Source organism: Polyergus mexicanus, unplaced genomic scaffold, assembly GCF_030449975.1.
Source record: "Polyergus mexicanus isolate NDT 795.1 unplaced genomic scaffold, iyPolMexi1.0 SCAF_6, whole genome shotgun sequence".
Classification (NCBI taxonomy): Eukaryota; Metazoa; Arthropoda; class Insecta; order Hymenoptera; family Formicidae; genus Polyergus; species Polyergus mexicanus.
Genome location: NW_027223326.1, coordinates 8,950,065 through 8,976,319, shown reverse-complemented (window position 1 = coordinate 8,976,319; position 26,255 = coordinate 8,950,065). Strand labels below are relative to the sequence as shown.

The 26,255-nt window shown below is 35.6% G+C and overlaps 2 protein-coding genes across 3 annotated transcripts in view; one reads left to right on the top strand and one right to left on the bottom strand.

Annotated features, from left to right (window-relative positions):
• Window positions 1–23,414, top strand: LOC138934252 (uncharacterized). Of its 2 annotated transcripts, none has more exons than XM_070297801.1 (8): window positions 1–1,188; window positions 15,968–16,196; window positions 16,449–16,579; window positions 17,020–17,223; window positions 18,672–18,899; window positions 19,101–19,426; window positions 19,675–19,809; window positions 20,145–23,414. In XM_070297801.1, exons 1-8 carry the CDS (start codon window positions 1,134–1,136, stop codon window positions 22,098–22,100), a joined length of 3,264 nt encoding a protein of 1,087 aa, XP_070153902.1. In that variant the 5' UTR covers window positions 1–1,133; the 3' UTR covers window positions 22,101–23,414. The 2 variants fall into 2 exon arrangements, with proteins under 2 accessions (XP_070153902.1, XP_070153901.1); XM_070297800.1 differs by having other exon boundaries at window positions 16,449–16,648.
• Window positions 22,619–26,255, bottom strand: part of Cdi (center divider) — a 30,335-nt gene continuing 26,698 nt past the window's right edge. The window contains exon 6 of the mRNA XM_070297802.1: window positions 22,619–26,192. Coding sequence (XP_070153903.1) covers window positions 25,674–26,192 — 519 coding nt within the window. The 3' untranslated portion in view covers window positions 22,619–25,673. The remainder of the gene's footprint in view (window positions 26,193–26,255) is intronic.

Here is a 26,255-nt window from a genome sequence, read left to right as displayed (position 1 = left end):
TCCATAGTTGCGTTATCGCGTTCGCGAAGTGGAGGAGAATCCGCGAAGTGGAGGAACCAACCAATTGACCGACCGATCGTCGTCGCAAAACACGGCGCTTTAATACCATTCTCTGCTCATGGTACAGGTAAAAGAGACGGTGTAATACTACGGTGGGAGTCAGTTCTGTTATAGTAGGCCACAAGGCAGCAACTCTCATGCTCCTGCAGGCCTTGCTCGCGAACAACTCCGCATACGGCTCCGCTCTCTCCTCGTTTCTGTTCCGGCGCGCGCTAGGCGCGCATCGGGTTTCATCGCACCGTGAAAAATCGCATCGCGAGTTTATGCGAGTTTATGTTACGAGAAATCGATTTTATAGGCACGGTGATCTCGCTAAAAAAAAAAAAGAAAAAAAGAAGAAGAACAGCGTCCAAGGATCATTAATGTGCAAAATCGATTAACTTGCTTCGCTCGACCTCGAGATTGGCGCGCGTTTCGGCTGACCCGACATACGGCGGGAGAACGTGAAATCTTGTTGTTCGGTCACGAGTGATCGCGTACCTGTGTCGCAAATATGTCAGGACATTAGTAATAAGAACGAGTTTGCGCAAGCGACGAATTAGGAATCCGAGATTCTTTCGTGGCGGAGAAAGCGGACGTCTGATCGAGTGTACTCGACGAATGTACACCGCGACGAAGCTTTTCCCCTATTTCTATTTTAATCTCTTTTAACAGCAAGAAAGAGGAAGATAAACAGGAAATTGTTCCCATTTTGCGATTTAATCTTATTACATTAATTGCACGGTTATCGGAAAACTGTCACGCAAACTTTCGAGAGAGTTCTTATCAATGGGACTCTTAATATCAATGTATTAGAAAAGGCGAATGAAAAATTGACCTCGTAAGAAAAAGAGAAAATTATCCAGATTGTGAGGAAAACAAGGATTTGTCGGGATCTTTTTCCCGCGAAAGAGATAGAGCCTTTAGTTGTTCCTTGCTAATCTTTTCGCCGAATTCAGTAAGAACGCAAACAGAAAGCAATTTGATGTCTTCGTATCATCCTGATGCGATCTACCGTGGCACGATGGATTTCTAACTGTCCATAATAATGATGGACTTTTAAAGAGGTTTCCGGGATTGTCCAGAGACGTGAGATGATCGGCAAACTTCTTCTGACTCTTTGGATATTACAATGGATCAGTTTTATCGGTAAGCAATATTTCAGCTATGGGTATTGTAATATATATTTTCAATTTTCTAGTGATTTATTGCTATCTGTTTATATTATTATTATATAAAGTTATTTAAAAAAACGATAATAATAATTAGACCCAAATGACATAAAAATTTATATTAAATTTTTAAAGATCACAATTATATAGATTAAACGTCTAAAAAATATTTAAAGATTAATTCACGTATACGATACGACAAAATAATCTTTTGTAAGTATGAACGTATCTATCTTTACGAGTCGTTGTAGATTCAATGTGAATTAATGTTCATAAAAGAATATTTTGTCGTGTCATGTCATGTTATATCATTGTCGTGTAATACGAATCAACATTTGAGACCATCTAATCTGCATAAGCGCCTTTTAAATGCCTTTTTTACGGCACGTATATATCTGTATATACAGGTTTTTCAAGTACGCATATGTTTACGACCCAAATTTCCTTCTCGAAAACTAGAAATGCAAGTATTAATCCTTAAAATGTATGCCACACAAGCATTACCATACGTTTCATTAAAAATTCAATTTCGATAGATTCAGCGAGACACACAAGTCATTGAGATAATATCCGATGGCTAATGTTTATTCCACGAAAAATATTTAACACATTGCATTGTACAAGAGAAAAAAAGTCGCGTTTCTTAATAAATAGAAAATAGTTATATATATCATTTAATCTCGGAAGAATTCTATATTCTAGTACAATATATTGCTCACAGAAGAATCATCAATTCTTTTATAATATTAAACTCTGTCTCTAAAATAGAAAGATCAAAAATGATTATTTAAAAAAAATAGATATTTGGTATCTCTGTACAATTATGACAAAAATAAATTAAAAATATTGTATATTAATTGTTCAACTGGAGTCAACAATGTTTCGCGATTAAACAAGCAGAAAAGCTTGCTTTTATTTATACGCGTATGGTAATGCTTGTGTGGCATACATTTTAAGAATTAATACCTGCATTTCTAGTTTTCGAGAAGGAAATTTGGGTCGTAAACATACGCGTACTTGAAAAACTTGTATATACAGGTATATACGTGCCATAAAAAAAGGCATTTAAAAAGCGCTTATGTAGATTAGATGGCCTTAAATGTTGATTCGCATTACACGACAACGATATAACATGTCATGACACGACAAAATATTCTTTTATCTGTATATTTGACTAAATCGTTTAAATTAATTAGTATTAAATAAATACCACTTGTTTTATTATTTTTCTCTCGTCGTCATCATTAGTTTCTAAAGATAATAACGTATATAATGCACAATTGTTATATTTAAAGATTTCCGTTAAATAGTCGAAATACTTTGATAAATTCCTGCTATTTTTTTGATTCATATACTTGTGATATTAATGTATTCTGTATTGTACGAACTATTAACAAATTAATAAAACTGTTATTAACGGTCAACAGTTATTAAAAAACGGTTGGGGAAAAGAATCCGTTTTTACTCGTAGACTCATTGAAGAAACGAAGCGCTTCAATGTATTTGCGTAAAAATTTGCATCTCGATGATCAGTTTCGAATTTATGTGTGCGTCTCGCAATCGATTTCGCAATTTTATTATCAAAAGGTTTTTATTATCAAAAATTTCTAGTTTTCGAGAAGGAAATTTGGGTCGTAAACATACTCGTACTTAAAAAACTTGTATATACGTGCCATAAAAAAGGCATTTAAAAAGCGCTTATGTAGATTAGATGGCCTTAAATGTTGATTCGTATTACACGACAACGATATAACATGACATGACACGACAAAATATTCTTTTATCTGTATATTCGACTAAATCGTTTAAATTAATTAGTATTAAATAAATACCACTTGTTTTATTATTTTTCTCTCTTCGTCATCATTAGTTTCTAAAGATAATAACGTATATAATGCACAATTGTTATATTTAAAGATTTCCGTTAAATAGTCGAAATACTTTGATAAATTCCTGCTATTTTTTTGGTTCATATACTTGTGATATTAATGTATTCTGTATTGTACGAACTATTAACAAATTAATAAAACTGTTATTAACGGTCAACAGTTATTAAAAAACGGTTGGGGAAAAGAATCCGTTTTTACTCGTAGACTCATTGAAGAAACGAAGCGCTTCAATGTATTTGCGTAAAAATTTGCATCTCGATGATCAGTTTCGAATTTATGTGTGCGCCTCGCAATCGATTTCGCAATTTTATTATCAAAAGGTTTTTATTATCAAAAATTTCTAGTTTTCGAGAAGGAAATTTAGGTCGTAAACATACGCGTACTTAAAAAACTTGTATATACGTGCCATAAAAAAGGCATTTAAAAAGCGCTTATGTAGATTAGATGGCCTTAAATGTTGATTCGTATTACACGACAACGATATAACATGACATGACACGACAAAATATTCTTTTATCTGTATATTCGACTAAATCGTTTAAATTAATTAGTATTAAATAAATACCACTTGTTTTATTATTTTTCTCTCTTCGTCATCATTAGTTTCTAAAGATAATAACGTATATAATGCACAATTGTTATATTTAAAGATTTCCGTTAAATAGTCGAAATACTTTGATAAATTCCTGCTATTTTTTTGGTTCATATACTTGTGATATTAATGTATTCTGTATTGTACGAACTATTAACAAATTAATAAAACTGTTATTAACAGTCAACAGTTATTAAAAAACGGTTGGGGAAAAGAATCCGTTTTTACTCGTAGACTCATTGAAGAAACGAAGCGCTTCAATGTATTTGCGTAAAAATTTGCGCATCTCGATGATCAGTTTCGAATTTATGTGTGCGTCTCGCAATCGATTTCGCAATTTTATTATCAAAAGGTTTATTGGATGTCGTGCATTTATCTGTTAAAGAACATTATCGTACAAATATGATGTCATTGTCGCTTAATTTTCTCGCAATTTTGAGTACAATTTTATCTAAATATAAAAATAAGCGAAACTTCTTGATGAACTCGTGTATGCCAAAATAATACATGATAATGAGCTTATCTATTTTATACGAGAGGTAGAAATAAAGAAAAAAGGAAAAGATTAAAAATTTGTAAGTATAAAAATATGTTGATCCGAAAAAGCGAGCATGAAGTGCATTGATAATATTACTTTTCTAGAGCCAAAAATTTTTTTATCGCGTTTATTTGTAAATTTGCTTGTGTGCTTTTTAGGATCAACAAAAATGAAATTAACAGCAGAGAGAGAGAAAGAGAGAGATTTCAAGTATAATGACGTGTAAATTTCACGGACGCGTTGCCGCAAGAAGCGTTCAGAAAGGTTACTCCGACAGTAGTGAAAGCGACGCGTTCGCGTACTAATATTATATGCACGCACGTGAGATACGTCAGAGATTAATGCAATATGATCTCAGAAGGTCTCGCGCAATGATGCGATGCATGCATGAATGCCCCGACTGGATTTCCGACTTCATATCGGTGAATAGTCTTTTAATTTATTCTGATTTGAAAATTTTAGAATATTTTAGATTTTACGGAAATTTTTTTATGTTAGTTTTTATATGATAACAAGGAATAAATATTATTCATAATAAATATTATCAATATAATCAATAAACCACAAAATTTATTCAGGAAATCATGAAAGTAATATACACGTCTATTATGCTATATTAATATGATAAAGCACAATGAAGATTGTTTCTAATAAAATTTAATTCATAAATATTTATTCTAATTTCTTTATAATATATTCAAATTTTTTCTTCTAAAATTTTACAATATTTGAAAGTTTGTCTAATTTTTTTGTTTCTATCTGAACTGAGAATAAATATAATTTTTTAGGTTTCTGTGAATTGTTAATCTTGTTAATAAAGGACTCAATAAAAATTCAATGTGTGACATTTCGCGATCTCCGTGAAAGTGTTTGTGCTTGTTATGGTCGTGCCCGTAAAACTGCGGCCGATCACTTTCGTCTGTTATCTCGGCAAAATAATTTTAATCGCGATAATCATATGCACCCATTTTACGCTCGTAAAAGCGCAAAAATTATCGTGAAAAGAAAAATAAGAAAAGTGTTTCTTTAACAGTACTAAATTTTTTTAACGATTCTAGAAAAGTCAGATTCTCATTATAATCCTCACAGTATCTCAATTATGCTAAAAATACGAAATTACTGCGAAATGCGCGCGGAATTAATTGGTAATATTCTCTCTCTCTCTCTCCGCTATTAATTATCCTCCTCGAGTCATTTTTTGATGAGATTAAATAAGTATCATTATATCTACAAACTTTTCGCGTCATTTGGTACTATTTTTTATACTCTTATATAATATATTCGTACAAAAATATTGCTGCATCATTTTGTCTATTGATTTATGATCGTAATCGAATCGATTTTCTGGTGACGAAATGTTGTTTCGAGGATTTAATCCCTGTATGAATCATCTTTTCTTTTGATTCCGCGAGTCATAGCAGATTAAATCTTTTCCTTACAGAGTATGTAGCTTGGAATCGCCTTTCTCTAAGCAATTAATTTCCCCGTGTAATGCGAGAGAGGAGAATAGAGACAATCGACACGCTCGAGAGATTTTATCTCTCCAAATCGAAGAGCACATAGCTCATTTTCAATTAGGTCGAGTCATTTCGCGCTATCCATTTATCTATCTATTGATGGATAATCGCTGTTTTAATATATTAAGATAATATCTTGAAAATATACGCATTTAAACCGAAATTAACATATGTAATACCATAAATAAAGTTTTTACATCGACAAACACTGATCAACATGATAATCGGTTACGTGCGATACTAGTCTCGTGAATGACAGCATGATTCGCAATTAACGACGTCTTTGCCATACTATCACAAAGTTTTGAATAAAAATAAAAACTATTCAATGGGATCGAAAGAGAAAGTTCTCCAAAAGCGTTGACTCTTTCCATCTAGGTCGTAACGGTCAGTGTGTGTGATGCATAACTAAATCGAAGTGGCTTTTCAATGATTGAGCAAAGACCTGATCAGTTACCACTGTTCATCGGTAGGATCGATTTTGCATATTTACTCTCCTCTCTCTCCAAAGTAAAATAACAAAATATATCGAACACATTCCTGCTCTGCGTAATATCAAGATTAATAGTTACTTATCGTATACGTTGTTTGCTTCCTTTTGCCAGAATATTGATGATATTTTAATCGATCTCTACCAATTGGGTCATCGTTCCACTTTATCCCACCCACGAGGTTTTGTGGAACGATCGAAGCAGAAAAAGACAAAACAGCCAATAAATGAGTGATTGGTTTTGCAATGACAGGTTCGAGTATTCGTTCGGGTGTAAATTTTATCTTCGAGAGCCATCATCAATGGTCATTAACCCTCCGATGCCCCCCATGGTTAAGAGTGAAAGGAGTGAAGTGGCCCACATACATACACACATATATACATACAAGAAAGATTGTTGCGCAAACTCGTTGACAAGCGTAGATGATGCATTTTGAAATGTCGCATGAGCATGTGCTAAAAAATTTTGTGCAATAATAAGTTGCGCAAATTATTAATAATGCGCATAATCGGGGAAAATTTACACTTATTCTATTATTTTATAAATGATTTATTCATCAAATGATTTATTCATTAAAAGGAAAATATAACTTTGAGGATTTATATTTGATGCAAGGGGAGTATAAAAGAAAGATTTTTCCTCTTTTGGCTTCAATAAGCACTGTACATCAAAAATCAGAACGTATTTCTCAAAGATTAATAGAAAAAAAATTTCTTTATATATATGATTTTAAGTAAGAAGAGGAAGGTCTCCGCGTGTATATGCGTGTGTGTGTGTGATACAAATAAAACTGCAAAACGAGTGTTATCTTCGTACTATACGCAACTATCAATAATTATAAAATAGTTTAAGGAAAGCGGATTACGTCTAAATAAACGGAAATTTCGGGGCGTTTGATTATCGAATCATCGTCGTAACAGCAATTTTATCGTCGCGAGAAATGAACTAGCTTCCTACCACCGCGATCGCATTATACCCCGTATCGTTAGTTTGTTTCATAATTATGTTTAACGAGGCCCGAATTCCGGAAGACGCGCCGTGACGTTTTTCGGTCCGTCGATCGCAACGACACTGAAATCCGCGGGGGAACGAACGACGAAAGAAAAAGCGGGCAATTCTTTCCAGCCTGTCCATCACGTCGTTAAACGGAAACGGTTTGCTTAATGATGACGGTAGCCCCGATCGTGATCCCACAGTTTCTTTGTTCCTCTCCGAGATGACATTGGGTACATCGAGCAAGAGATTTTGCGACAAGAGCGACGCAATCTTGTGATGAAATATCGCGGTGAGCTCAATGTCATTCCAAAACATACAAAAAAAATCTCTCTTTCTCGCAAGATACCGTAAAATTAGCTGAACGCACTTAGCATGAACGCGAGCGGACAAGAACTCCAATCGCTAATTCGTACTTTCTATTTGAATGGCTTGCTCGTACGAGCGTTATAAACGAAATAGCAGTCCATCCGTTTTTCAAGTCTTGTAAATAAAATGTTCGATTTATCGATACTTTCTTTACATGGCACGTCGCATTTGTATTTTGAAAAGGCCTACAATTTAAAATTTCTATAAATATATTACACATTTTATCGCTTCCTTCTTCTATATAATAACACACTATAAATTATCGAACTATAAATTATCGTACGTATTTTTCACCTGTCCAAACATTCAAATTTCTAATTTCTAATTAATGAAGAAGAGATGTGATGTTTATTCGCGATAATGTCATATTTATTTGTAAAAAAAAAAATATGCATTAGCCTGTATATGTGTGTTTGTAAAGTCTAGAAATTCTAGAGTCTATGTTGAACTCCGGTACTTTCTCCGGTACAATATTCGTTTCCTTTTTCTACTCTCGTCACGAATCCTCTCCATCCGCGGCTAACGACACTTTGAGGTTTCTTAAATAATTCTTAAATAATTATGATTCTTAATTATTAAAATATTGAAGATGCGATTTTCTACCTACGTATAATAAAATATTTTTAATTTCATTTTTTCTATTAAGACATATATTTGCAGACAAATATCCGCAGTTTAATTGATCACTGATTTAATTACTCGGCAATCATATTTAATATTCGTTAATTTAGTTACGCTTCGTCCAATTTTGCTTTGTGATAGGCAATTAAGCAGTATCTTCGAAGCGAAGAAAAGCGAAATGAGAAATATAATCGAAGATATTACGAACATGCTACATTGAAAAATGGAAAAAAAATGTTTCTTTAATGATAAGTATAATAGATATTACGTCATAATAAAAATTAAAAGAAAGTAAAGTTATTAAATAGTGAATATTAAGTAGTTTCAGTTTAAAATTTAATAAAACAAGTAATTTGCGGTTTTATTAGTTTCAAGAGATTTTCTTTGAGAGATGCCGGCTTAATTCGTTTGCTGCAAGAAAATGCCTGGTTTCTTACAGATTATAATAGAGGATTTGATTACCATTTCGCATATACATTTTTGCATTACTCACGTAAATTAAGAAAGAATGAATACCGTAATAAATGATCGTATCTGTTCTCGGTTTCATGTTTCTCCTCATTCTCTTTTCAAAACATTTTTTTCGTCCCGAAAGTAGCCATTAACGAGCCTTAACGGAGGCCGAAAATTTCAGTTTCTTTTGGAATTCTTTCTCTCGCACGGCATCTTTGAGTTAAAAAAAAAAATGCATTCTGAGAGTGAAATGTTATGCAAATATGGATTGATTAAATGGATTTGATTTTTTTTTTTTTTTTTTAAGAATGTAGCTATTGTTCGAGTTGTCGGAAATTATGGATCAATAACCCGGACTTTATCGGAGCACATAGAAAGCGATCGTGCGCGAAGTTTCAATCGCGAGCGTAAACGAGACTTCGCACCATTATTTAACTGTTAAACATCAATTTCCGCGATGTTTCAGTTTCGTGTGATTTTCCTTCCGATGCTTTCCTCGTACGTCGATTGCATTGTAATCGACGATTACGATGGCACCGATGGAGACCTTGAGAAAAGATTTATTACACATATTCTCGCCCTTTCGATGAAATACAAAAGGCGCAGCTTTAAAGAATCGGTGACCTTTTCATTGACGGTTATCATTTTCTGCGCGATTCTTCTGGAAATATCAAATTGTTGTCTGTCTGCCATCTGCGGGATAGCTGCGAGATGATTTACCAGTATCCAAACGATGCTACGATTAGACGAAGCGTTCTCATCGTTTCTCTTTTCCCACGATTCAATTCTTCGTTGTAGTATAGTTGGAAGTAATTGTTTGCCAGATTTTGTTCAAATAATGTAATGAAGATGAACAATTGAAATTTTCGTAGCCACACTAAAATGAGAAGATTTTTATTTGGGAAAAAGAGTTGTGTATCTCTCTCTTTTCTTTAGATCCCATGAATATCGTGTAAGCATGAGATATCAATTAAAGAGAGATACGGTGATTTGCAAGTTAGCTTCGGCTGGATTTGTTTTACAACCTGTGGTTTATGAAGTTTCTTCTTATTACAAGAACATAAATGTGTGTCAAGATCGATAATTTTTAATCGGCTCTTCTACCATTCAGATATAAGTGTAAAGTTCAAAGCCGTCTAGATACAATGTGCATGTGACTGCTTTTATATTCGAAAAAAAAATCAGACCTTACTCGGTGACAGATAATGTGTTTGTGGCCTCCTCTGCTAGCGTGCGAGTTATAAAGGAGTCTGCTAATAATATCCAAACTACTAATAATAGCCAAACGCGTAATCGGAACATTTGCATGCATATACGTGGTTTGCATTGTGCTCATAAAGCGCATCGCATCAAAACTTTGATAACGGTACTTCGATGTAACCGTGTAACAAAGCGTTATATGACGTATGGTCCATAGTGGTTTGTAACATCCTTCATTGTCGTTCTACTTTCTTATATAATTTACTTCTGTGAACACTCCTAATATAGCTATGAAGGGGAATAAAAAACTTTAAACATTTTTCTCCTCTTATCTCTCACAATGTGTAAAAACATATCGCGTATCTTTTCAATTTTAGGACTGTAATATCATTAGCCATTCGTGACGCCAAAAAAGCTTCCAGAACACAAAAATTCTTCTCACATTACACTTCTCATTAGTAATTAAAAGTTGAAGTATACTATCGCCGAGGAGAAATCAAATTACTGAAAGATCAAGATCTCCGATCAAGATACCGATAGGAAAGGTTGTCTTTTAAAAACCAGAAATGAGTAAATTTGATGTCGAAACTATCTATGTACATTTCAATAAGATTGTATCTGCATGTGCGGCGAATCGGCACGACAATCCCATTCCGGCAGGCGTTCTGTCAGGTGCATACAGTATCGGCGTAACGCAAAGGTGTCGGGCTCGTTTACCTCGAGTTCACTCACCTCGAGCCACCTGGAAACTGTGTCACCAGCCGATTTTGAGATCGCCTACCCAGTCTCGACCCTCCTCCTCCTCCTCCTCCTTTCCTTCTTTTTCTCGACATCCTCCCAGTCTCGAGTTCTCACGCCGACCAAGCAGAGCGAAGAGACAGGCTTGACAATCATTATTCCTCTCCGGCGCGGAAAGGATCGCACGGAAACGCGCGAATAATTCCTCGATGACAGGAATTATATACATAGGCCTGATACTTTGTATTGAGAATGAGATTACGATCACGGCAGATATCATTGGATCGCGTGCAGATAGAACGCGAATTCCCGATATGTAATTATTCATGTCGTGAATCGTTGAGCATTTGAATCACGTCATTCCCATCAATTATTCGATCGATTATAATCTTCATCTGACTACTATTTATACATATTTGCGTATGTAATATGATACATTCATAGCGATATATTTAATTTCGTATCGATCTTTTCTCGATAATCACTTTATAATTAGCAATCTGAAGAAAATGAAGAATGACCTAAATATTTAGGAAGAAAATAGGCGACGAAATCATTATCGAGTTCGACAATATATGATGTGTATTTATCATGTATATTTATCAGATGATAACGAACTATTCAAGTATCAAAAGTGATTAAATAATATATCGGAAAATTACTAGACGTTGCAGTAATAAATTACAAATCTGTCATTTTCAAAATGACAACGAAATACGGTCTACAAAATGCGACTGACGTCGAAAGGCGACATTTCGCTTTCTAAGATGACGATCGACGATATGTCCAAATGATCAATGAGTCATATGATCGTGAGGAGTCACCTTCTTCACGATGCTCTCGCGTGACATTATGCTACTTTTCGAACGCAACTAGTTCACGCGACGAAATTGTATCGAGGACCGACCGATTCCGGGGCGATTAGAACGAATGTGGACTGGCGTGCACAAGTGTGGATTTTTCGTTTGCTAGTAAAAGCTACCAAAGGAACGCTCTTCGAGTCCCGTTCTAAAGATCCACGGCCTCTCTGACGTACCGTTAACTCTGTTCCTCTTCGGTGATGTGATCTCCGTCGTCCATCTAACCCGCCTCACCCTAATTAGGAACGTTCGCACGATCATCGCGAATTAGCCGGTATCGATCTGTTACGAAGAAACGATCTTCTTCGCCAGATGTTCGACGAGTCAAACTTCCGTTACAATGAAATTCCATCGGACCAGATGTAAGATGTCGTTATACCTTTGTAGACTAACCGTAGACTGTAACTTGTAAAACGTGAAAAAAAGAAACATTTACACACATGCTCCTCTTGTAATTAGTCTAGTCTCGGGTAAATTTCTTTTATTAAAGGGAAAAGCGGTGAATCTGGGTCATCTTGCACATACGACACCTTTCTATGAAATCTTATCGCTGATAAGATTTCACGCAACGCTCGAATGCCGAAACTTTGATCGTGCGATAATTTCTCTCTTGCTTAACAATGAGATTTGGTAATTTGTATTTTTGTTCGTATTTGCCCAATAAGCAGAAAAAGATTAATTAACAACGTTGCGTAGTAAGAATATATATCTTTATCCTCTCCCATATATTTATTTGATCTTTAAAGCTCACAATTAACTCAATAAACGAAGGAGGAAATAATTCATTATAAGCGACGAAGAAACGAAAAAAGCGCGTATTATCGAACGGTTCTGTAAGAATAACTTACGTACCGTAAGACAATTATCATAAATCGTGCGCTGGATATTGGATAAACTTAACAATCGGTCTTTATTAAATCGTCGATCTCTCTGAAATGAACTTTGTTAGGTCGAAAGTTTAATTTTACGAACGTATCATTACCGATAGGTTTTCTTTGTAGATATAATGGAGAGATAATCGAGAGAGTTTCCGCGTGTATTTTTTTCTATATGAAGCAGTATAACAGATAATTAACATATTGCATCATCGATTGCGAAAGTGAGCAATCTGAAACATAACCGCATAATAACGCGATTTGTATAACATAAAATATAATATAAATATACTTTTCTTATTATATTTCGCAATGATAAAATATTATCCAAAAATGCGAATATGTACAACATGCGTAGAATATTTAACAAATTACCTATATCGGCAAAGAATGATATTTAGTTTGAGATAAATAAATCATTCATTTCGGAATTAACACGAGAGTCAAATTGTAAAGTATACCGATATAAATAAAGATGAATTGCTGTAGATATCTCTTCTTCTCTCTATCTGTGATATCGGGGTGATTTCCCTTTTTCACCTCGCTCGTTTTGCGAAGCGAGCAAAAAGTCGAGAGACGCGTTCGCCTAAGTGATTATCGCACGATGGTTGATACTCTCTTCCGACCGGGAGATCCCCCGAAGGCCTTTCCGATTTTCCTTTTGCCAATTTCTCCCGTGCAATCCGATAGACTAGTCTGGCGGCATCGAAGACGAACCCGGCGCTGATTCCTTTACTCTTTTTCGATCTTCGTGAAACGGATATCTCGACCAGTCTTGACTTTGTTTTCACGAGTCATAATCATAATAAGAACGTGCGTCAATCAGTCTGTCAACTCATTCCCATGACTTCATTAAGCCGCTACAGCTTCTTCATTGAATGCAATACACTCGACGTTAGAGATTCGCGACTTCCGTTGCTTCTTTTTCCTTCCACTCCGAAGACAACAATCGGTCAGATGTGGGTCGTAAGTTCAGGATATACCGACGACTTCTTGATCCGCAAAGGGACGGACATTAACCATGTCAATCGCTCGAGATGATAAAGGACAACGGTAGAAAATAATCCAATCTGCGGTTTGCATATCCGGAAAGTATATGATTTTGTAATTGAGACGCCAATTAAAATTTTGCTATAGTCATATCCTCTTGAACCTAAGCGAAGAATACAGTTTAGTTTGCCATAGAGAACTGTTATCTTTAATCGCTGTAATGAAAAAGTATGCACGCCTCGACATTCTTCGTCGAAGAAAAATCGACTCCAAGTTGGCCACAGAGTCTGTCATTAAAAAATAATGTGGCAGAAGTGGGACACTCTGTATGTACGTGATGTGACATAAAATTCGCGCGCAGTCATTACAAATGTATCGTCCAAGACCGTGCGCTAAGAGTTAAGTGTCACCATTTTCCAGCTGAGTCTCAGCGGATCTACATACGCGATAATCTACTTCTTATCTATTTTATGTCAACGCAGAATATATCGAGGGAAAACCATAAGCCACTTACGACGCTGTCAAATAATCATTATAATTAAAGGACGCGAATATGGTAGTTTCGCGTCTCAGGTATCTATAGAGATAAAAAGGATTTCGAAAGATGCAAGTAATAATTTCCATCGCTGCGGCTGTCGCTAAATATAAAATTATCGGGCGATTGCGTAGATATATTTGCGTAATATTATATGCGCAATAAGAGAATTTCCGAAGTCATTCTAAATATCTAAATGATTACAGTAGTCTTTATCGAGAAAAAAAAGTTAATTGCAAAGTTAAGTGAGATGGACATTGCAATTCTGTATAAAATTTACACGCAAAAATGCATATTTATAATAGTGCTGTTTCAACCGCTTTGAAGCATATAGTATGAGTCACTCCAAAATAATTATAAAATATTATAATTTTTTAGCGCTGATATTGAAGATATGCAAACCTATGCACATATATTTTTAAAAATATTATAATATTTCGATTTCCTATTATAATGTTAGATTTTTTGGAAAATCCAGTATTTGATAAAAACACTAAATTGAAATAATTAATATTGTGACATGCGTGTTTTTTTATACATTATATTCATTTCTGACTTTATAGAATTTTTAATATTTTCTAGTCAATATCAAAGAATAGATCTTTTGTTCTCTTTCTGTATAACAATTAAAGCTTCTATTATATAACAATCTTGTCGTTGTGTAATATTATGGCATTAAGCTATTATTACAGCAAGTTACATTCTCAGAGAAAATTATATTATTATTACGCATTAATGTGTATACTTCAAGATATTTGAATTTACAATCGCGCTGACAGCTCCAACTTTCTCACGAGGTCTTAATGATAGGCGTCCACTTGTCGCATGATGTACTATCATTTAGCGATTAACTGTCTTCCGTGTTAACGTTTCTAGTGGCATCAAGCTGTTACTTGTAAAACATGAGAAACCTGTAAATCATGGCATTTAAGTGCATTCGCGTGATGATTTTAATGGGACATCGCACACTTTGCGCTTTCCGTCAATTGTAATTCTTTATCCGATCGTTTTTATGTAAATTGTGCCACATTATAAGCGCGTAAAAAAAGTTTCTTACGCTATGACAGACTTTCGACATTGGTGAGAAACGTCTATCAAATAGGAGTTTACAACGATTTTAATAAAATAAACTGTGCATTCACAAACGGCTATGTAATGCTACGTATCTAATAGAATTAAAAAATGCTTGAATTATTAAAAATACTTAGGATTTATTCTTTTAATTGGAATCAGTGTATTATTACTGATATAAGTAATAGCTTCGATGTAATAAGTATATTCATACGGTATATTATTTCAGTATATGTACATGTATAATATATTCAATATTATAAATATAACACTAAAAATAGAATATAATCTTATTAAAAATTAATGGTAATGGTTGATTTTTCAATGAAATCTTATCCATCCATTCTTAATAAAACATAAGACGAAAGAACAAAGAATTACTGATTCCGTTTAAAAGAATACCTCTTCAATTTTATTAACTATTTTGCAATTTTTCTCTTCCTCTTTCCTATAAAACTTTTTTTTGCCAAAATTTAACAACTATTTAATTTTCGAACTCTAATTGAATTACTAGATATGACCGATAATATTAGTAGCAAATAAATAGATATAGTCTAAGAACGGGAAAGCCTACAAATTCATCGTGTGTAAAATATTGGCATATTGCGTTCCAGTAGATTGTTATTCAGGTGTTAGGCTAATAACAATAGCGGTCATAAGCCATTGACCGGGCAAGCCGTTACTATTTTCATCGACCGAAACGCTCTTCAACCAGCACGCGTTTAAATAAGTAATAGAAAAATTCAGTTAAAAAATAAAGACAGAATGCGGTTCATAACACTGCGTCTTTTAAAGTTCAACTTTGGGAAAAAATGTCGTAAACTACTAACTTTTAATAGTAGAAAATAAATGACAGATTCCTTAATAATTTTTCTATTCGAATTTTTGCCAAATGTTAAAAAACTCTAAATTTGTTAGAATGCCACGTGATGCAGAACGAAACCCATCAGCTACTGCGTATATCTGCATGCGTTACACATCATCTCGTAATATAATATAATAATATTTCTGTCGATCGATATAGCGGGACAGTTCGTGTCCTTAGACGACAGCGTGGACGAAAAGAACGACGCGGAAATTTTTCGCGCAGTCGTCGAATCAATGAGGCAATGGAAGCTTCACAAGATGCTACATCACAGGAAGAAGAGAGAAGTGTCTAAAGTATGTTACGAGGATGTCGGTTGTTTCGAGGATACTGGGCCTTTCAGTTATCTGGAAATGTTACCGTCACCGCCGAAGGACGTCGGAACCAGGTAAAAAGAATAATATGACATCTACTTACATATGTTAGTAAATTCGCAAAAAAAGTGTGTTAATGCACAAATCATTACGGAACAGAATTATATTCTTATATTATCTAATATGTTTTAATAATATTCGCGAAAATCCACAATTGCAAAAAAAATATATAATAATATTTCTGTCGATCCTATATAAAATATTTTTACAGTAGGCAATCAAAATTTATTGTATAATTTTGTCAAATATTTAACGTCTTTTGATAGATTTCTTATATATGGAACTAGAAGGGCAAGATCGATCCCCATGGAAGTACCTGCTGATGATATAAATGACAATACACATCGTGCCATAGATCCTACTCTACTCACGATAGTAATCGTGCATGGATTCGGAAGTAATTGCCAGCACTTGTGGGTATATGATATGAGATCAGCGTTAATGAGCATTCACGACTGCAATATAGGTATTTACGCGTCAAAACTTGTAATTAAATAAATCTGCAAAAATTCTAATATTATATCTATATTCATCACAAAGAATCCTAGTGGAAAATATTACATCCGTACTTCATTAAGTCGCTTATAATACGGCGATCTAATATCTATTAAACGTATACCTTTTTTAATAGTATAATAATTTAATATCGTTAGCGTTAAATAGTTTACATAATTATGTTATTTAAACGCCATAAGATTCAACCATAGGCTAACTGATGTTTACTTCTTGTTCTCTTAATCATGAATATAATAGCCGAATATATAATTTCGGTCTCGTTTCAAATAATTACTCTTCTTTTCAAATATATATACATACGTATACGTAATACTATTCTAGTTTGTGTGGATTGGGGCCCTGGCAGTGCTGTACCAAATTACGTAAGGGCAGCGGCCAATACGCGACTAGTTGGTCGACAATTGGCAAAATTAATTCGCAACTTGAATGTGCCGTTGGAAAAAGTGCATATGATAGGATTTAGTTTGGGCGCCCATGTGGCCGGATTCGCCGGTGCTGAGTTAGGGAATGTGTCTAGAATAACAGGTATGTCAAATTCTATCTAAAAATATTTCTCATTCCTGTTCTATTTTTTAGATAAAATTATTCTGAGAGAGTTGTAAAGATATTGTAGAATTTAGCTAGATACTAAAAAAACGAAAAGATTAATTTCTCATGTAAATGCACGAATACATCTATAGAAAATTTTATTTTTGATGTGAACTGCAATCATTTTTTTTTCAGGTGTTACGTAATTTTTCCGTTATATAAAAATTCAATAAATATAAATAAATGTTTTTTGAACTGCTTTCAAAAAAAAAATATTAGACAACAGTAACTGTTAAAATTCGCGTATTTAAACTTCATGTAATAAACGTTTCAGTTAATGCAATTTATTGTACCGCGTTTACGATAGTTATTCCCTATTATGGTATTGTCACTTAGGTTTGTAATATTCGTCGGTACTTGCATCGCGCGAGTTAAAGCGTCGACTACGATATTCGCGCAAATTTTTCATGCGCGAGATATTTCGACCATCGAACATTAACTCGTGCATATAATCGATTATTCGAGAGTAACTGTAACAAGATCCCGCTAAGTAACTATTTCGAAGCGTTCAAATGCTTATTGCATTCCGTCTCTTACCTCGACACGCGTCGGTGCCTTTTGATCAAATACCACAGCTGGCTTCCACGACGAATTGATTGCGCGTTTTTACTATATGGACACACGTAATTGAATTTCGACGATGATAAAATGGGTGTTTTCTCATTTAAACCTTATCAGACTGAAGAATATTCTTCTACTAGCGTATTCCTTGTTTTTTCAATGCTATCTCGCGTAAGATTGAGAAAAAATTATTTTCGTAATTTACGACTATTTACTTTTATGGCAAGTGATACTTTTTTATTAATTTTATATTTTTTTATTATCTTTCTTTTTCTTTCTTTCAATGCAATTTTTGTTCAGATTTTTCGAGAAATAAGTTTGTTTCTTTTTTTTCAAATTTGTGAATTATCAAAGCAAACAATATTCTTTTTTGCGTTACTGATCCCGGTTTCATACGTTCATCGATGAGAGAGCGAGTTTAACAAATGGTAGTCGGTCATATTAAGTAAAAGTATATCCGATCTGTGTGTAATAACTTGTAGACTTATAAGAGCAACCGGTTAATATTTTTACAGTATACTTGTTTACCACATTACTTAATCCAATACGTATATATGTATAACGCTAATAATTTTATAAAAATAATATTCTTTTTTCTTCCTAAATTTGACATTAATTTTTTCTTAATGAAAATTTTTAAAGAGAATGTTATCTCTCTTCAAAACTATATCAATTTTTTAATATTTCAGTGATTATTATCTCTTAAGTTTAATTTAGAGAAGTCTCTTATATAACTTTAACTTATTGCTGAAGTTTTATGTGAATTTTATGCATGATATGTACGTTGCGATATGATTATTTTGCATGTTCTTGCATGCAAATAGGATTAGATCCCGCAGGACCACTTTTCGAGTCGCAGGATCCGAGGGTTCGTCTGGATGCGACGGATGCAAATTTCGTAGACGTTATTCACAGCAACGGCGAGCAGCTCATCTTGGGCGGACTTGGTTCTTGGCAGCCCATGGGCGACGTGGATTATTATCCGAATGGCGGAAAAGTGCAAAGTGGGTGCTCAAACATCTTCCTTGGCGCTGTTTCTGACATCATCTGGTGTAAGAATTTCTTACATTTTACCATAGAAATTCTTTTTATAGAATATCTCATTTTTTTTTCATATATACTCTCGTGATATTACATTTTTATCGTGTTTTCTAACACTAATCTTCAGTTATTTTATGATGCATTCTATGACGCTATAAAGTTTCTTTTTTTTCCAACTAATTGGTTTTTGATTAATAATGCGAACATTTTAGCAAGCGCGGTCGAAGGAAAATCGCTGTGCAATCATCGGCGAGCGTATAAATTCTTCACCGATTCCGTTAGCCCGAAATGCCAATTTCCGGCCTTTCCCTGCAATGAAGGCTATGAGGGTCTGTTGAAGGGCGAATGTTTTCCCTGCAGCAAGAACAGCATGGATCGATCATGCGGCAATATGGGTTATTACAGCAACGAATCGTCCGCCAGGGGAAAGCTATACTTGATGACCCGAGAAGAAGAGCCCTTTTGCGCTCATCAGTATCAAATCAAGGTATATAACAGTCGCAACGAAAGGTCCGTCAAGAGCTACGGCAAGCTTCAGGTGAGCGCCAGACATAAATCTTTCCGCGAATAATGATAGCGAGATCGATTTGATTCTTTCTCTTGCAAATTTTTAATATATTCGCAATGTATCATATCCATATCTATGCAATTTTAAATTAAAATTTATGATTATTTTATCTTTGTTACTAACGATTTTTATGAATCTATTTCGGATGCTGTTTATTAAATAAATAGCTGAAGAATAAATTTTAAAGACAAAATTTCAAAATCTTCCTTATTTTTCAGGTCATGCTTGTTGGAAAAGACTCTTACAATGATACGTTCGCGATGACACGCAAGGATGAAGAACTTTTGGTAGGAGCCATTTTACAGAAAATCGTTGTGCCGCATCCTGCGGTCACTAATCTTGAAGGAATCGAAGTAAGTTATGATGTTTGTGATTAGATACGTAATTATTATGAAGCTTTTTGGTTCATTTTTTATAAAAAAAATATTGCAAATTATAAAAAATTGTTTAATAATACATTAAAATTTATTGTTGAATTAAATTTTATTTAATATTTCTTACGTATTTTTTTAGAATAATTAAAATCAGATTACCCGCCGTTCTTATTATTAAGAATCGGAGTGTAATTTTTATAATGTAGAACGTGAAGCTTTTCAAAAAATGGCGAGTTTAGTTTTACATTATGTGACTGTATCAATTATTATATTTTTTTATTTATATATATAAATAACTGAATTATTTTCTCAAGATCAAGTATACGGCGTATAGTGGCTGGATATCCTCTGGCTTAGTCTCCTGGACCATCGATAAAGTGGCTATTATTGACAGTTTCGGCAAGACTCTATCGATTTGTCAAAAGGACTTGATTTTGGAATCTGATCGTCCAATCTATCTCCCCCTTTACCCAGGCGAATGCAACATTCCTTTGGACACTGACAATTCCACCGTACCCCCGGTATTGCTACTCGAACGCGTAGCGGTTGAGGAGAAGCAGCAGCAACCGGGCAGCATAGGACCCTTCACGAAGGAGCAAAATTATGAGACAAAGGACTCCGGATATCCCGTATCCGATATCCTCTCAACGGACAGAATAGCACAGAGGAAAAGTCTCGGTCCGTTTACGAAGGAGCAAAATCTGCGCGTCGTCGAGATCGAAACGATGTCCTTTCCAGAGGATGCGGAGAAGAGGCACAACATGGCGAGTCCGTGGACCGTGCTGGATATATCGAATGACGGTAATTCGAATTCATTGGAGAATGCTGATTTGGAGCACGGACGAAGTTTCTCCGGCGCCAATATGATCTATCATACTTCAACGGCGGTGCAGCGTGCCGCTGAGACTAACGTCACCTCTTCCACCACTACCAGCACCACTACCACGACTACTACACAGTTCTTGCCGGAGATTAGGGAACCGGTACTACGTCCGAGCAAAAAGGAAACCGGCCGGTCGCTGAAGTTGCCCGAGATTACGGAACCGATCTTACGTCCGCGCGCCACCAGACATAATACACGAAACGAAGCGGTGCCGCAACAGTACGACAGTCAGCATGATGAGATACAGGAAACGTCGTCCACCTCTACCAGGTCATTCACCGTGCAATTCTTGCCCGAAAGAATTGCGAACATCTTAGCGCAAGCCGAACGATATGCTCGGCAGACCATACTGCCTTTCATCTCACAGTATACGCCGAATTTCATGACTGGTATGCGATCTCATGAAGAACCCAAGTATTTTCCCTTTCTTGGTGACATAGCGCAGCCGAAGAATACCGACGCTTCCGTCGAGATCGACAAGACGACCGATCGACAGTCGAATAATGACAAACTCTTGCGAAGAGACATCAACCAGCATAAATCCGGCGAATCGTTCAGCCTTGTCGAAGACGGGAGGCGTCACGAGGAATTCAAGTCGAGGTCGCAAATGGAGAATGGCGAAAACGTAAGTAACGAATATAGCGTGTCGAAAGCCGGAGCGCCGCCAGTGATAATCGAGGCTGTGTATCCGGAGAAAGTAGCAGACGCTAATTTCACCGATCCATCGGAGACGAAAGCGACCGAGATTCATCGCGAGGACAGCGATTGGTGGCCGATCGGTAAATCGGCGATCCCCTCGAAGAAGGCTCCGTCGCGAAGAGACTCGAATGTCTCGCGTTCGTTGGACTGGTCGATGGGCCATAGCCGTGACTGGACCTTTTCGGCGAACGCGAATTCAAAAGCAAAAGACAAACTTGACGACGATTGGATACCGATCACGTTTAAGAATAACGCTGAAGTATCGACGATTGCGCAAGGAATGACGTTAAATGAAGAAATAGCGAAGAAGGAGACCGATGCCATCGATAATTCGCGAAAATCTGCCCAAGATATAATGTCCGACGAGACAAACGAGGAAACCACGACTGCCGCGAGCACATACGAGAAGAAGTTTATACCTCTGTTTGATTTCGAGGAAACGACCGGTGGTTTGTTCTCATCGACAAATTCCAACAATATCCCGGAGCCCACGACGATTGCTTCGCATATCCAGAAAATTCCAAGACACGAGCAAGCGACTATGAAGAGTATCAGGATGATGACGAAATCCACGATGATGTTCCCATACGTTTACGAGCGAAGAAATGATCCTAGGACGAGATATATACCGTTGATCCCGGAAGAAGATATGGGCAAGTCTTATCCGTTGATGGAAAGGGATCGTTAACATTATATAGGCGATACAAACTCATTGGAAAATAAAACTCGAAAGATTTTTCAATGTCAAAACGTTCGTAAAACGTGGATTTTTTTATTTTATCTTCTAACGTGTATTATTTGATATTATTCCAATAACTCCGATAACGTATATCATTTGATATTATTCCGATAATTTCTTGTTTCTTTTCGATAAATTAAATAATTTTGTATTAATTTTATTAAATTGTTCCGTTGTTGCTTATTGTATAAATAAGAATATAAGCGTTAAAAACTTAAGAGGTTGTTGGCGCCCCATCGAAGAACGAAGGATTATTCTTGGCATTATTTTAATCAGATGAGAATATTTGCATGTATAATATCTCTAGTATTTTTAAAAACGGATACCATGCGTTGTTTCTTTGTGAATAGAATCGTCAATGCATGCTGTTATTTTCAAATAAAATAAGTAGATTTGAACAAAATTATTTTTCAAAATTAAAGCCACCGCAAGAGTGCTCATCTATCAATGTAATTTTAGACGGAATTAATATATATTCCCCAATTTCAATAGCATTTATTACAAAATAAAATTTTGTCGTTATACTATTATTAATAGTCTACATTTAGAAGGATAAAGAGAAATATCTCTAGTGTAAAAAATAACAAATCTATTCGTATTTTTTCTTAGTTTTTACCTCAAAATTAAATGCGTGATTTCCTGATATTATTAAGGCATCGGGTATAGAAAAATACAAGAAAGACGATCTCACATATGATTTTCAGCAAAAAGAAATACGTTCGCGCGCCTTTTATGATACTTTCCGTGTCATCTTGCCGATATTAAACTAATGCCTTTTTTTTACACGATTATAAATAATGTTATGAAAATTACGGAAAGAACGCATACTTTTTCTTTGTTTATTAGAATCGTTAAAAGCTTAATGGTTTCAGAAAAAGTTTTAATAATTTTTTCTTTTGGTAAAAATTGGGAACCCTTAACTTTATTACTTTCCTATATATATAGGATTTTTATACACAGCTATATATATAGCTTCATCTTTTACTCTGAATCATTATAACTATTATTATCATCGTGTTATCATTGTCATTGTTTTTTTTTTCTTTCCAGTTTGTATGTATGTGACCAGTGATCATGAAAAATGTTCATAGCGCTCATTGTTATGTAACTTTTGTGTTGTATATATCTCGATGACCAACACGGACAATCATAAGGAGTTCGAGATATCGCGTGTATATCCCTTCGCAATGTAATAAATATATACAATGAGAAGAGACAGTTTAGAGACTAACAGTTGAAAAATATGGAAGAGACGACATTTTTGCGTAGATTTATATATATATATATATATATATATATAATCTTTAATATAATTGTTTTTACTTAAAATAAATAACCCATATTTCTTTTTTAAAATGCGCCTCTCGATCCGCCAACTTCTTTTTTTCTCTCTTTTTCTTTCCCTCGTTCACATTCACTCACTCATCCGCACTTGTAACCCGCAACACCCGTTACTTGTACTCACGCATTTATTGCCCTTGATCGATCGGGTTGAATCCCAGCCCATACTCCTGATATGTCCGCATGCTTAAGAACTAACTCGTTCGCAATTCTTTCTTCGCTGCGATTGTTCAGGTACCGATTGACGCATCGAGGAGAAACGGAAGGCCCCGACTCGATAAACGAAAATTAAGATGAACGAAAAGAAAAAACTCCATGCACGGCGCACATCCTATTATACACGAGGAAGAAGAGACTGCGAATGTCGTTGACGCGATTTCGAGCTTTTCTATCTTACATACGACATGTTACTTAATGAACGCACAGTCTTATGGAATAAACCCGTGAGCGAACTTCGACAAGTAAAAAGATATTTTATATATTAATCTATCACCCCACGATCATAGATTTGGTTCAACTCGCCGTCTGACGAAACAATTCACATTATATATATATAATGTGTGTATGTGTTGTGTGTGAGTCCTAGCTACCTATATATGTATATTATTTTGGACGTGTACACTTTCCTTCCGCAACGCACGCACACACAGGTGCAATACACCTCAATTTACTCGTCTCACACGCTCTCACTTTCGCGTTTTCTATTGTATAAATATTCCGATGTTAAAAAAAAAACCACTATAAACTACCAGGAGGCCGAGTTTCATCTCGCGTTCATTTCACGCTCGCCGTTTCACCTTAAACACTAAATTTTAGCGCTACAACGTATAAAAGATAAGGCCGCCACATTAATACACTGACTAGATCAGTTTCATATGTTCTCTTTTCAAAATGTACACAAATTCCTCGGCTTCGCATAATACCTTAACAAGGATATCCAGGACACGGTATGTAATATCTCTATCAACAAAAAAATATATATGTATATATATTATCGTTATGTGGTCTCTCCGGCACTTTATACCGCGCGTTCCGAGCTATTAACGTCACGCAAAATTTCGAACCGTTAAGAAAGCGCGTAGCACAACAACGATGAACCTTGGGCCGCGTTGATGCTAATCTGTCGAGTCGAAAACAACATGACAATGCTGCAAACGCAACGTAAACCTCTATAAATTAAACTTATCTTCCTCTGACCTCTCATTGCAGCATACTAGAATAGCTGCAGTAACACAGGTCAATGTTTTTAAATATCTTTAAAACAAAAATTTAGAATAAAAATTGATAAAATTACATATTATTAATACATTACAAAACAAAAAAGAAAAAAAAGAACAAACGCAACAAACCGACAAAATTTATCGCAAATATCAACTACAAGATTAGAATGGCAAGATAAAACGATTTACTTACTTGCCTATTTAAATAAAAAATAATAATTCGTACTCACATCTTCGATCTCTGAATAGCTTTCTTGCAATGATCGGTAATAACCACGGTTCGTGTGCATAAGGACGGAGATGGCTACTAGGAACTGCGAGGCACTGCAAAACGTACATCAATCCCAAAAAAATCGATTAGCGCTACGCCAGCACTAATCTTGAACGCATTTTTTAAACGAAATTCGCTATTGCTTCGTCCTCTCTATTTTTTTTCTTCTGAACAATACATCCCAAGTTATAAGCCCAAGTGCATGAAACGCGATTCATGTAGCGTATTAAAGATCCTGTGTGTCGATGGCTCCGCCAAATTTCAGTCGTACAGTTCAATTATGTATGTATGTAGATTATCAAAAAACATCACAGTCAGGTTATTAGGTTTTTAGAGAAATGTTCTTTAGCACGCCGTTCGCGCGTATCAATTATCCTGCCTACAAATCACGTATGACGTGCTGGTACTATTAACTCCCTTTTTCATCTGTCGTATGTGCAATAAAACTGCGTTTACTATTAGTTTTCATGTAACTACCATTTGTTCTCCTCTCTTAATTATACATAAGAACGCGCTATCTATCTAATTATCGTGTAACATTCCAGGATATTTACCGTCATCACGTACGATGAGGCAAACCCTTTTCAAGATCTGTGTCACATTTCATTGTATAAACTTTTTTTATGCGGGCGCTCCTTGAGCATCAAAAAGAAACGATAAGAAACTGTCAAACGACTGTCAGGCATAATATCACTTCTTATCGAATAATGCGAGTTTGCTACGTACGGCACCCTCACACACAACCAGCCGCTGTGCAGCTGAGATGCTACTGATAGGCACGGGCCCTTCCAGACTGGCCCGTAGCAAAGATAAACGGCTAGGACCGGCGGTATCGCCGTGTTCGCCGAGTCTACCCGCCATTGCCTGCTTTCTCTCAAAATATTCAACAATTTTCGAAATGGTCTTGCTTGAGGAACCAATGCCGTTTAGTCGGTCCTCCCAACACGAATCGCCGCCACCCAAGCTGGCAATGTCCTCGGAAGAGTCCGTGTAGATCGAGCTGGTTCGATGATCATCCAGCAGAAACAGACTGCTTGCTGCTGAACTACTGAGGGTTGAGGTGTGCCGCCGATTCGGTGGCTCCGGACTCAGATCCTCGCCAACGCAACTCCAGAAGCCCGATTCGCAGCTGCCGCGTCTCCGCGGCTCCCAACCGTCCCGGAAGAGTGGATGAGTAAACAGACTCGCAGCTCCTACTTTGGTGGCAACCTAAAAACAGTATGTATATCAGTATGACAAGAGAAAATAACTACACATGTAATAGCGTGATAT